General features: G+C 40.2%; 1 protein-coding gene across 2 annotated transcripts in view; it reads left to right on the plus strand.

The window, feature by feature from the left end:
* UGGT2 (UDP-glucose glycoprotein glucosyltransferase 2) overlaps positions 1–13844 on the plus strand; it is a 166921-nt gene that overhangs the window by 108559 nt on the left and 44518 nt on the right. For both annotated transcript variants that reach the window (XM_079778742.1, XM_079778741.1), the window contains exons 27-29: positions 109–292; positions 9795–9953; positions 10338–10423. In XM_079778742.1, coding sequence (XP_079634868.1) covers positions 109–292; positions 9795–9953; positions 10338–10423 — 429 coding nt within the window. The remainder of the gene's footprint in view (positions 1–108; positions 293–9794; positions 9954–10337; positions 10424–13844) is intronic.

Raw genomic sequence — 13844 nt, forward strand, 5'->3', positions numbered from 1 at the left:
TTTCTTGTCATATTTTTAAACCATTTTCAGTTTTAGAATATTTTAGCTAGAGAAAATCTCAATTTGGGTCAAAGTATGTTGTTTTATTTTTTTATGTTCTTTCGACAGTTTTTACCGATTTGTTCTGGAACCAGAACTGACATTAGTGACTAATGACCTCATTGAACCAGTAGCAAAATTCTTGGATATCCCTGAATCACCCCTTCTAACCCTCAACATGATTACTCCTGAAGGCTGGCTGGTTGAAACAGTACACAGCAACTGTGACCTTGATAATATCCACTTAAAGGACGTAAGTTATCATATAAACTTATATCAAGAAAGAGGAAAAAAAATTCTTATCAGCTACTAACTGTAGCAAGTGAATGATCTTACACCAGCTGCTCACCAAAATGTTTTCTTTATGATTCTAGTTCCTTACCCAGTCTTCCCTTGGATTTTTTCGTTTCCCTAACTTCCAAATTCTGCTTCTCTGGTTTTCTGGGTTTCTAGATGTCTTCACCGTTTTAGTTGCTTCAGACTCCTGGTACACAAATGCTGTTCTAAGATGAGCAATGTAGAAAATACGGAGGCGGAAGCATGACAACGTAGGACAATACCACTATGTCCCTATTTTGCCCTTCGAATTTTATTTTTATTTTATTTTATTTATTTTTTAAATCCTCACCTGAGAATATGTTCTCAGAAAAGAAGGGAGAGAAGAGAGAGAGAGAGAGAGAAACGTTAACGGGTTGCCTTCCATATGCACCCCTACTGGGGATCAAACCTGGGTTATGCCCTGACTGGGAATTGAGCCACACTGACCAGGGCCAGGTTTTGTTTTTAACTGGAAAGGAACAGTTACATCTGAAACCCTTTTTGCCCCGCAGATCATAGCTAGAGAAGGCAGTCCTAATGAGATAAGAGTAAAAAGCAGGGAAGAAAGTCCCTCATGTACTGCAGGCTGTGTGCATTGCTTTCCATCACCTTTAGTGTGATCCTTGTCTAGTAAGTGACCAGACTTCTTTTCCCTTCCTGGTGTCGTTTAGCCCACAACACACAAAAAGTGAGAAGACTGTTTAAAAAAACACTGAGTCTTTCAAACATTCCATTCAAAATGGGAAAGGGATTCAGACACTACAAAAAACAGAAACATTTCAGCGGAGTTTACATAGAGAACAGGTATCCAGAAACTGGAGAGAAAATACTTCTTTCTGATTAGCCTTTTGCCTGTTTCTGCACAGCCACTGACCTGTTTCCAACAGCTCCTTAGAATGTAGCCATTGCCTTGACCTAGGCATAAACATTTAACCTCTTATAATTTGGTTATAATTGTTCATCAGATTTACTTCTCATGCTTCTTGTGTGTTGCCCTTTGCCTAAAGATTTTCCTTTTAGGCAAATTTCTTCTGATCCACTCATGAATAGATTCTTCAGGATCCTAAGTTACTTCCCTGGAACATGTATTCATCAATACCCCCAACTTGACCTGCCCAGAGAAGAACCTGAATTCAGTCATAGCAATCAGCTGAAATCAGTCCTTCAAATCCAGGGAAAGAATTGAAGGACAGAAAAGTAGTAAAATTCATGAGAAAACTGAGAAATGAACTTGGCAAGTAGTTAAAAAAAAAAATTCTGTTTTTTCCACAAGTTTTAGCTCTTAAAGGAGTCTATTGGATTCTTTATTAAGAGAGTTCAGTAATACACTTCGATAAGGTAACTTTAAAGATTCTAACCAAAGGGTAAAGAATTTGTGTTGGGAGAATTAATGCAGCTTAGAAAAGATTTTAAATCAAGTCTGCTGGTAAAAAAATTACAGCAGCTGTTAAACAATTAATGGAGATTAAACATTTCTTGTGAGTGGCAAATATAACAAGGTCTTTATAGAAGCTATTTAAGTGAAAAGTAGCTCTATTTATTTTAGAAGACTAAAATAGAGAAGTAATTTCCTCTCTCTTCACAGGCTATATGAATAAACAGAAGGAAATTATAAATTCTAGCAGCGATAAAAGTTAACTGCCTCTGAGGCTCTTCTCTTCCACTGTACATACTCAGAATATTCCCTGCAACCATCCTTCAAAAAGAGTAAATAACAAAGACATTTGCTAGAGCAGAAACAAGGAGTTGTAGGTAAAGGATAAAAGTGTACCATTGCAAACCTGAAACTAACCATGAGAGTTTTGTCACCACACACTAGCTTGTGTAGGTACTCTTTGCTATATCTACTTCCCAACATAAATACCTTTAAAAAAGCTTGATCTAGAAAAATTCTCCCTTACCAGGACTTTGGTCTACAGTCAATATTTAGAACAGGAAATAAAATATAAAGGAGATATAAACATAAAAAAGATTACTAGCTTTCAAATTCTTTTTTTTCCCCACTGTTCGTATTTACTTATTTATTTACTAGTGTCCTGGTGCACAGATTCGTGCACATTGAAAGCAAATTAATTAGAAGAAATATTTTAATATCACTATTCGCCCCTTTTCTATAATAGAAGTGTCAACCAAATTCATGATCAACAATGACAGATTGAAACACACATGTGCGATTAATGCCAGCGAGAGCTTTATATGTATCACGCATGCACAAGTCAACTTATCCTCTTATATTTATAGATACACCTGCTTAATTAGACCTGCTTTCTGATTTAGCTAACTTTTTCCAGCTCAGTGAAGCACCCCAACTTCTCTTTCAGGTTATTGTCAGCAACACAGCAGTAAATATCAACACAAAACAGATGATTATTGTAGATTATGCAGGGAGAACAAAGGGTAAAATATTTAACTGTAGCAGTGTTTGACTATATTCTGCGTGGTGAGAAAACCTAAAGTCATTTTCAAGTTCCACTATTTCTTACTTCTTTTCAGTTTAACATTTGGTTAAACTGTAAAATGTTTGCACCTGACTATAAAGCAAGTCGGATTCCTGGGCTGAAGAAACTCTAAGGCGGCTAGTCGCTATGGAGAGGAACCCGGGCATTGCTATGTGACATCATTACCCAGCACCCACAGTGACCGTTTCCAGGCTGGGCTGGGCTGGGCTGTGGGCCGCATTTTGCACAATGGGGTCTTGGCATTGTTGGCTATGATTTGGTGGGGTGTTGCTCCGGGGTAGTGGCAGGCCTGTGTCCTACTTGAGAGAAGCTGAGTGTTGGTTTGTCGGTGCCGGGTCCATGGTGCCATTTATTTTTAAATGACCAGTGCGCGTCATGGCAGCTCCTGCGTTGAGCATCTGCTTCCTGGTGATCAGTGCGTGTCATAGCTACCATTTGGATGGACACTTAGCCTTTTATATATATAGATTATTTAAATTCTTTTTTAAAATTTAAATTCTTCATTCTTTAAAGAATAACATGAGTCTCCTTTTTCCCCCATTGACCTTTCCCCAGCCGCTTCCACCCCCTAGCACCTGCCCTCACCCCCCTACTGTCTGTGTCCATTGGTTATGCTCATATGCATGCATACAAGGCCTTTGGTTAATCTCTAACCCCCTCACACTCCCGCCTTCCCTCATAGGTTGAACAGTCTGTTCGATGCTCTATGTCTCTGGTTCTAATTTTGTTCATCAGTTTACGTTGCTTTATTTAAATTCCTTATTGTTGAAAGTATTACATGTGTCTCCCTCCCCCACACCCCCATTGACCTCTCCCTGGCCGCTCCCACCCCCAGCACATAGCCTCATACCCTTACTGTCTCTGCCCATTGGTTATGCTTATATGCATAAATACAAGTCCTTTGGTTGATCTCTTACCACCACCACCACCACCCTCTCCTGCCTTCCCTCTGAAGTTTGATGGTCTGTTCTATGTTTCTATGTCTCTGGATCTATTTTTATTCATCAGTTTACGTTCATTATATTCCACAAATGAGTAAGATCATGTGATACTTAGCCTTATATGACTGGCTTATTTTACTTAGCATAATGCTCTTCAAATCCAAACATGCTGTTGCAAATGGTAAGAGTTCTTTCTTTTTTATAGCAGCATAGTATTCCATTGTGTACAACAGTTTTTTAATCCACTCATCTGCTGATGGGCACTTAGGCTGTTTCCAAATCTTAACTATTGTAAATTATGCTGCTATGAACATATAGGGGTGCATATATTCTTTCTGATTAGCATTTCTGAGTTCTTGGGATATATTCCTAGAAGTGGGATTACTGGGTCAAATAGGAATTCCATTTTTAACTTTTTGAGGAAACTCCATACTCTCTTCCACAGTGGCTGCACCAGTCTGCATTCCCACCAGCAGTGCATGAGGGTTCCTTTTTCTCCACATCCTTGCCAGCACTTGTTGTATGTTGATTTGTTGGTGATAGCCATTCTGACAGGTGTGAAGTGGTACCTCATGTTGTTTTGATTTGCATCTCTCAGATGATTAGTGACTTTGAGCATGTTTTCATATGTCTCTTGGCCTTCTGTATGTCCACTTTTGAGAAGTGTCTATGTAGGTCCTTTGCCCATTTTTTGATTGGATTGTTTATCTTCCTTTTGTTAAATTGTATGAGTTCCGTATAAATTTTGGAGATTAAAACCTTATCAGATGTCACATTGGCAAATATGTTCTCCCATGGGTGGGCTTTCTTATTATTTTGTTGATGGTTTCTTTTGCTGTGCAGAAGCTTTTTATTTTGATGTAGTCCAATTTGTTTATTTTCTCCTCAGTTTCCATTGTCCTAGGAGATGTGTTGGTAAACATATTGCCACGAGATATATCTGATATTTTCCTACCTATTGATTCTTCTAAGGTTTTTATGGTTTCCTATCTTACATTTAAGTCTTTTATCCATTTTGAGGTTATTTTTGTGTATGGTGTAAGTTGGTGGTCTAGTTTCATTTATTTTTCATGTATCTGTCCAATTTTCCCAACACCATTTATTGAAGAGACTGTCTTGACTCCATTGTATGCTCTTGCCTCCTTTGTCAAATATTAATTGAGCATAATGACTTGGATCGATTTCTGGGTTCTCTGTTCTGCTCCATCCTATATAATAAAGAGCTAATATGCAAAAGGCCATCACGCCCTCACGCCATCACACAGTAATGTTTCAGCACTCAACACTGGGGAGAGAGGAATGGGGACCAGCAAGGCACAAATGAGCTCACAAGAGAGAGGAATGGGGACCAGCCAGTCTGCAGCCCTGAAGAGGGACAATCTGCCCGCCCCACGGTCCTGGGTGCCAGCGGCTGCACCTGTGCCTGTGGCCCAGGAGAGGGGCAAGTTGCCTGCCCCACTGTCCCAGGTGCCAGTGCCTGCGGCTGCAGCCCGAGAGAGGGACAAGCTGCCTGCCCTGCAGTCCCGGGCGCCTGTGGCTGCAGCCCAGGCAAAACCGCCTGCCCCAGTTCCCTGCGGCTGCGGCCAGCCCTGGTGAAGCCGGCCGGGTCCTGGGTGCCTGCGGCCAGCCAGAGGGAGGGAAGCCTGGGTCCCGGGTGCGGGGTGAGGCAGAGGCGGTTAGGGGTGATCAGGACAGCTGGGTAGCAGTTAGGGGCAATCAGGCAGGCAGGCAGAGGTGATTAGGGGCGATCAGGCAGGCAGAAGTGGTTAGGGGCGATCAGGCTGGCAGGCAAAGGGGTTAGGGGCAGTCAGGCAGGCAGGCAGGTGAGCGGTTAGGAGCCAGCGGTCCCAGATTGCAAGAGGCAGTTGGACATCCCCCGAGGGGTCCCATATTGGAGAGGGTGCAGGCCGGGCTGAGGGACCCTCGACCCCCCATGCACGAATTCATGCACCAGGCCTCTAGTTGGTCTATATGTCTGTTCTTGTGCCAGTATCAGGCAGTTTTGACAAAAGTGGCTTTGTAATATAGCTTGATCTGGCATTGTGTTTCTTCCAACTTTGTTCTCCTTTCTCAAGATTGCTGTGGCTATTTGGGGTCTTTTTTTATTCCATTCTAGAGGCCTGATGCATGAAATCTGTGCAAGGGGCTTGGCCCCCACTGCTGCTGTGGCCACCTCTGCCCTGGCCCCCACCCACCACAGTGGCCGCCTCTGCCTCGGCCCCTGTGGCTTTGTCCAGAAGGTCATCTGGAAGGACAGCCAGAAGGACGTCCAATCTAATTAGCATATTACGCTTTTATTATTATAGATGAATTTTTGGATAGTTTGTCCTAGGTGTATGAAATACGCCATTGATATTTTAATGAGGATTGCATTAAATCTATAAATTGCTTTGGGTGGTATGGACATTTTAATGATATTGATTCTACCAATCCATAAACACGGTATATTCTTCCACTTGTTTATATCTTCCTCTATCTTTTTTTTTTCAATGTCCTGTAGTTTTCTGAGTACAGGTCTTTTACCTCCTTAGTTAAATTTATTCCTAGGTATCTTAATTTTTTTGTTGCAATGGTTAATGGAATTGTATTTTTATTTTCTCTTTCTGTGAGTTTATTATTGGTGTATAAAAATGTCATAGATTCCTGGGTGTTAATTTAATATCCTCCTACGTTGCCAAATTGATTTATTAAATCTAGTAGTTTTTGATGGAGTCTTCAGGGTTTTTTATGTACAATATCATGTCATCTGCAAATAATGACAGTTTTACTTCTTCTTTTCCAATTTGGATGCCTTTCATTTCTTTTTCTTGTCTGATCGCTATGGCTAGCACTTCCAATACTATGGGGAACAGGAGTGGTGAAAGTGGGCATCCCTGTCTTGTTCCTGTTTTTAAGGTAAATGGTTTTAGTATTTGCCCATTGCGTATGATGTTGGCTATAGGTTTGTCATATAAGACTTTTATTAAGCTTTCAATTCTTGATAATAGGAACTGATTTAACTTAAATTAATTGAACTTAAATCACCTTTATGCAATTATTAGGAAAGTTAAGATAGTCACTAAGAAACCTCTTTGAAAACAAATTGGCTTTTTTTAAGACATATTTTTATTGATTTCAGAGAGGAAGGAAGAGGGAGAGAGAGATAGAAACATCAATGATGAGAGAGAATCATTGATTGGCTGCCTCTTGCATGCCCCCCACTGGGGATCGAGCCCACAATCAAGGCATGTGCCCTTGACCGGAATCGAACCTGGGACCCTTCAGTCCCAGGCTCTATCCACCGAGCCAAACTGGCTAGGACTGTTTTTGATGTTATGGTTTTAATGAGTCAAAAGAATTTATATCTGTTATACAAATATATAGGGATAAGACAGTGGTCGGCAAACTGCGGCTCGCGAGCCACATGTGGCTCTTTGGCCCCTTGAGTGTGGCTCTTCCACAAAATACCACGTGCGGGCATGCACATATAGTACGATTGAAACTTCATGGCCCATGCGCAGAAGTGGGTTTTCGGCTCTCAAATTTCAATCGTTATACTGTTGACTAATGAGTTTGCCGACCACTGGGATAAGAGACATTTTCACATTAATATCCTACATAGTAAAAGGCTAATATGCAAATTGTCCCCTCAGGAGTTCAACCAACCGGGAGTTCAACCGCTCGCTATGACATGCACTGACCACCAGGGGGTGGCATGGGACGAAGGAAGGCCCCTGATGGCAGCCAGCAGAAGGAAGGCCCCTGACGGCAGCTGGCAGCCGGGGGAAGGGAGACCCTTTCTGGCAGCCACTAGGGACCCTACCTGTGCATGAATTTCATGCACTGGGCCTCTAGTATATTATAAATAGAAAATACTATTAGTCACAGATTGATAGAATATATTTGGACTTTGCCCTAATGTTTAATTCATACTGAAAAAAAGGCCCAGCCAGCATGGCTCAGTGGTTGAGCGTCAACCTAACGGTTTGATTTCAGGGCACATGCCCAGGTTACAGGCTCAGTCCCCAGTGTGGGGCATGCTGGAGGTAGCCGATTAATTATTCTCTCTGATCATTGATGTTTCTATCTCTCTCTCCCTCTCCCTTCCTCTCTGAAATCAATTAAAATACATTTTTTTAAAAAGCTTTCCTTCATAATCACTTTGGGTCACATTTTCCTTGTCTGTAAAATGAAGAGTTGAACTAGATGATCTCTACAATATTCTCATAGTCTGAGACTATCGCATGAAAATCTTTTCATACAGACTAAATGAATGCTATAAGGGCTGTAGACACAGGTTAATGAAGTATATGAATTTCACTACTTAGAATAGTAATGAGTCAACCACTAATTCAGAACCCAACCAAGGCCCAGCCAGTGGGGCACAGTGGTTGAGCATCATCGACCCAGGAACTAAGAAGTCACGTTTAATTCCCAGTCAAGGCTCGATCTCCAGTGGGGGGCTTACAGGAGGCAGCCAATCAGTGATGTTCCTCTCTCATTGATGTTTCTATCTCTCTATTCCTCTCCTTTCTCTCTCTCTAAAAATCAATAAAAAAATTTTTTTTAAAGAACCCAACTAAGCCTGGCCCAGTGTGGCTCAGTGGTTTGAGTTTCAACTTATGAATCAGGTGGTCACAGTTCAATTCCCAGTCAGGGCGCATGCCCGGGCTTGCAAGCTCATCCCCAGTAGGGGTCGTGCAGGAGGCAACCAATCAATGATTCTCTCTCATCATTGATGTGTCCGTCTCTCTCCCTCTCCCTTCCTCTCTGAAATTAATAAAATATTTAAAAAATAGTAATAATAAAAATAAAAAGAACCCAACTAAGGTTTTTGAAACAAATACTGTTTTCAAAGAAGTCACTTATTTCTTGTTCTTAAAAACAACAAAATTTTAAGGGCTGGACTCAAGAAAAATATTGTATACAAGTACTATAATTATTTTCTGTGGTAATTACAGACAAAGAAAAACAAATATGATAGGGAATATTTTCAAATACTCTGTATCCTAAACACACTATTGTGAAATCAAATATAAATGCATCAGAGTCTTATCTGCTCAACAAAATTGCTAAACTATATAAAAATCACTTACCATTTTATTTTCATGCTTGGATATTTTTTCATTTGAAGTAGAGAAAAAGTTTTGGTCCTACAATATTTATTGTAGCATTTGCAATAGAGGAAAATCAGGAAATAATTGGAATGACCAGCACTTAAATGATGTTTATAGAAACAGGGATATGTTCCTAGGAAACTATCTATAATAAAAGCATAATATGCTAATTAGACCAGACGTCCTTCTGGACGACCTTCCGGATGAAGCCGTGGTGGTGGGGGCCAAGGCAGAGGTGGCAGAGGCCCCCGGCCGCTGCGGTGGTGGGGGCCAAAGTAGCCGCTGCGGCAGCGGGGCTGAGCCTGTTGCATGAATTTTGTGCATCGGGCCTCTAGTATTTCATGAAAAAGCAGGTTACACTTTCTTAGGAAAAGTTTATGAAAAAAAGAAATAGAAATCAATGATTGATGTGTTTATGAATGTTTAGTCTGTACGTGATTTCTATTTTTTTCTCTTTTCCACTTGCTTATATTTGCTAAATTTTCTTTTTGAACATATGTTTTTTTTAGTGCAAAACAATTAAACATTAATATTTTTAAGTTACAAGAAAGACAATCGATGGTGATAAGTTGGCTTTCTTGCCAGGTCTCAAGAGGGAGCTCTAGGGCAAGAGCAACAAAGCAGATCCTTTAAGGAGTTTTCCATGTAAATCTGTTTGGAAGAGATTTTTAATGCTACAACTCTATGACATCTCTCCTGCTTGTGATATTGGCAAATATATCATGAGGCTGGAGAAGAGCTTGATACCATGGTAAAGGAAGAAAATTTATCATTAGCTTTGGTTTTCAAGAAATTGGTTCAACTGTTAAGTTCACCAATGTAAAAGAAAGACTTGAAGTTGCCCACCCAAAATGCATTGGCTAGTATTAAAACAATCTCATTTAGTTATTACAATATTTGTATTATCGGCATTACATATTTTTGGCATGTTTCCTCCACAGATTGAGAGAACTGTTATAGCAGAATATGAACTAGAGTACCTACTACTTGAAGGACATTGCTTTGATAGAACAACAGAACAACCTCCTCGAGGTCTGCAATTTACACTCGGCACAAAAAGTCAACCTGTTGCAGTTGATACAATAGTGATGGCCAATCTTGTAAGTATTATAAAGACTTAATTGATGGTATTACAATTAGGTGTTTTGGTAAAATCATTAAAATTCGATGTTTTGGTAAAATCCTTTGTTTTTCTAATAATAAGATAAAATAATTTTTATCCTGCTGTTGCTGAATAGCTTCCAAAAAAATAAAATTGAAACATTGAATAAGGTAATTAAATAATACAGAAATGAAGAGAATCATATTTTCAGAAAGTGCATTTATAGGTTATTGCAAAATCTCCTTCCTTGGAATTCATTTGTAGAATTCATTCACCCCACAGTTAATAAACACTTTCTTGGATGATTAATGTATAAACTTTCTTAAACAATTGTATGTGTGTTTAGTCATATAACTATGATCATATTTTTCTCACTTAAAAGGGATATTTTCAATTAAAAGCAAACCCAGGTGCTTGGATACTGAAATTACGCCAAGGAAAATCTGAAGATATTTATCAAATAGTTGGGTGAGTTATAGAAACCACTTTCAAATTTTTATGTATAAATTAGTTTTAGTGTGATATAACCAAGATCATCAAAACAACTAAAATGTTCACAAGTACTATCACTATAAAACAACAAAAACCTGGCATTTGTTCCCAAATTTTTGTTTGTTTTATTTCAAAAATATAAAAGGTAGGCCTAATGTATATATCTTGTTCTTTATTTTATCTCATTTACTTAACTGTTTTCTATACACTTTTTCATGTATTAGCATAATTAAAATATTCATCATTGAATGACAATATAATGTGTGTTGTAACTTAGCCATTATCCATGGGTTATGTTTAGTTTTCCATTTTAATAAATAAGAATTGGTTACTTTCATAGTAACTTATGTGCTTATCAGTGAGCATAGTATATAAAGCAGGGATTATCAAACTTTCTCTGTAGGAGCCAACAGAAAATACTTAGAGAAGATTTATGGTTGTGAGTACACAAAACACAGAGTTAATAAAGCTGTTATAAAAATTATAACCTGCATGTCTTTTTCCATACGAGCAACTGTAAACATACTTTTGCCCAACCCTGTATTTATTGAGCACTATTATTATACCAAGAACTGTGCTCAACAAAGATAATATTGGAGTTAAGTTTATTGTACTTTTTTTCAGTTTTTCCCCCTTTCCTTATACTGTGCCTAGCACATAGTGTCATTCAACAGATATGCTTAATAATTTATGAATAGGGAGGAAGGTTGGGATAAGTTTGTTTGACATTAGGAATGAGATAGTACCTCAAAATAGTTTTGAAGAATTATAGTAACTTACTACTAGTCATACTACAGACAAAGCATTCCAGGAACAGGAAGGGGGTGCATATCTTTCATCTAAAACTCTTAGTGCTATATGTGTTTTAGAATTAGAATTTTTCAGATTTTAGAAAATTAATACAGTACACATCATATATTATGCAACATCAGGCAGTATCTAAAAGCACTTCATCACAATAACATTTCTGTTGCAAAATGTATGAATGTTTACATTAAAAGGATATATAATGACTATAAGAAAAATATAAAAACAAGCCACAGACTGAGAGACAAATCTCTGCAAAGCATACATCTTACAAAGAATCCTATCTAATAAAAGAGTAATATGCAAATTGACCATCACTCCAACACACAAGATGGCTGCCCCCATGTGGTCAAAGATGGCTGCCCCCATGTAGACACAAGATGGCCACCACAAGATGGTTGGCAGGGAAGGGCAATTGTGGGCAATCATGCCAGCAGGGGAAGGTAGTTGGGGGGCACCCAGGCCTGCAGGGGAGGGTAGTTGGGGGCAACCAGCCCTGCAGGGAAGAGCAGTTGGGGGGACCAGGCCTGCAGGGGAGGGCAGTTGGGGGGAACCAAGCCAGCAGGGGAGAGCAGTTAGGGGCGACCAGGCCGGCAGGGGAGGGCAGTAAGGGGTGACCGGGCTGGCAGTGGAGGTAATTGGGGGGGACCAGGTCTGCAGTGGAGGGCAGTTGGGGGGAACCAAGCCTGCAGGGAAGGACAGTTGGGGGGGACCCAGGCCTGCAGGGAAGGACAATTGGGGGGAACCAGGCCTGCAAGGGAGGGCAGTTGGGGGCGACCAGGATGGCAAGGGAGAGCAGTTAGGGGTTACCGGGCCAGCATGGGGAGGGCTGTTGGGGGCGATGAGGCCAGCAGGGGAGGGCAGTTAGGGGCGACCAGGCCTGCAGGGGCGGGAAGTTAGGGGCAATCGGGCTGGCAGGGGACCAGTTAGGCATCGATTAGGCTGGCAGGGGAGTGGTTAGGGGGTGATCAGGCTGGCAGGCAGAGGTGGTTAGGGGCAATCAGGCAGGCAGGCAGGCGAGTGGTTGGGAGCCAGCAGTCCTAGATTGTGAGAGGGATGTCCGACTTCCCCGTTTTGGGATCAAGCCTAAACGGGCAGTCGGACATCCATCGAGGGGTCCCAGATTGGAGAGGGTGCAGGCTTGGCTGAGGGACACACACCCCCTTGCAAGAATTTCGTGCACCGGGCCCCTAGTTTAAATAAAAAATATATAGAGAACTACCAACAGTAAGAAAACAACCTGAAAAATATACAGAAGACTTGAGTAGGCACTTCACCAAAGGAGGCATGGTTAGCAAATAAGCACACGAAAAAGATGCTCAACATCATTAGTTATTAGAAAAATGCACATTAAATTCACAATGAGATACTGCCACTCATCTATTAGAATGGCTAACTTTAACAAGACTGACACTACCAAGTGCTGGCGAGGATATGAAGCAACAGGAACTGTCATACACTATCCGTGGGAATGTAGAATAGTACAGCCACTTTAGAACAATTTGGAAGGACCTTAAAAATTTTAATACACACTTAAACCATATGATCTAGGCATTGCACTCATAGATATTTACCTAAAACAAAAGGAAATATATGTTTATACAAAGATACACAATAATGTTCATAGCAGCTTTATTTGTAATTGCCAGACACTGAAAACAACTCAAATGTTAACAAGTGAAGGAATAATCAAAATGTGGTACATCCATACAATGGAATATTACCCAGCAGTATACAGGATGAACTATTGATAATACAGTGACATAGATGAATCTCTCAAAATAATTACCCTTAGTTAAAGTTAAAGAAGTGTGGCCAAATAAAAAGAGCACATGCTGTATGATTTCTTTTATAAATTATAAACCATTAGGTAATACAAACTGTAGAAACATAAATCAGATCACTGATTGCTTAGAGGGAATGGGGAAGACAGGTAAAAGCAGGGGCACATATTGGAGATAAATAGAAGAAAGCACAGATCCTAGCCTTCCACATTTCCCAGAGTGACAGTTAATACATTGTAAGTACTGTAAAATAGTGCTATGGGGGTACAGAAAATAAAGCAAAATACACTATAACATTTATACTGATTCTTGTAAAAAACATAGTTTCAAGATATAATTTCAAAAACTATTCTGTGCTTTGCTCTAACTTCTTTGATCTTGTACTGCCAGAAATTCAGTGTTTCTAAATCTGTCACTACTGTTTCACCATTGCTTTTTGCAAAGGGAAAGCCCTTTGGTATTGGATAAACTGTGATTCAAACTCCTTCTCTATCCCAGCTATCTGTATAACCGTGTCTGAGTTTCTTTACCACCTGGAGTCTTTCTTTCCACATTACAAAAGGTGATAATCCTACCTCCTTTGTGGAGTCTTGGTAAGGAATAAATGAGAAAATCATCATAGAATGTAGTGGCTCACATTGAGTGAATGTCTATTTTCTTCCCCACTCATTCCTTACTACTTCACAAATTTTGCAATCCTATATAATAAAAGAGTAATATGCAAATTGACCATCACAAGATGGCTTCCCCCATGTGGACATAAGATGGCCGCCACAAGATGGCCATCAGGGGAGGGCAGTTGGGGG

This window comes from Cnephaeus nilssonii, assembly GCF_951640355.1.
Source record: "Cnephaeus nilssonii genome assembly, chromosome: 8".
Classification (NCBI taxonomy): Eukaryota; Metazoa; Chordata; class Mammalia; order Chiroptera; family Vespertilionidae; genus Cnephaeus; species Cnephaeus nilssonii.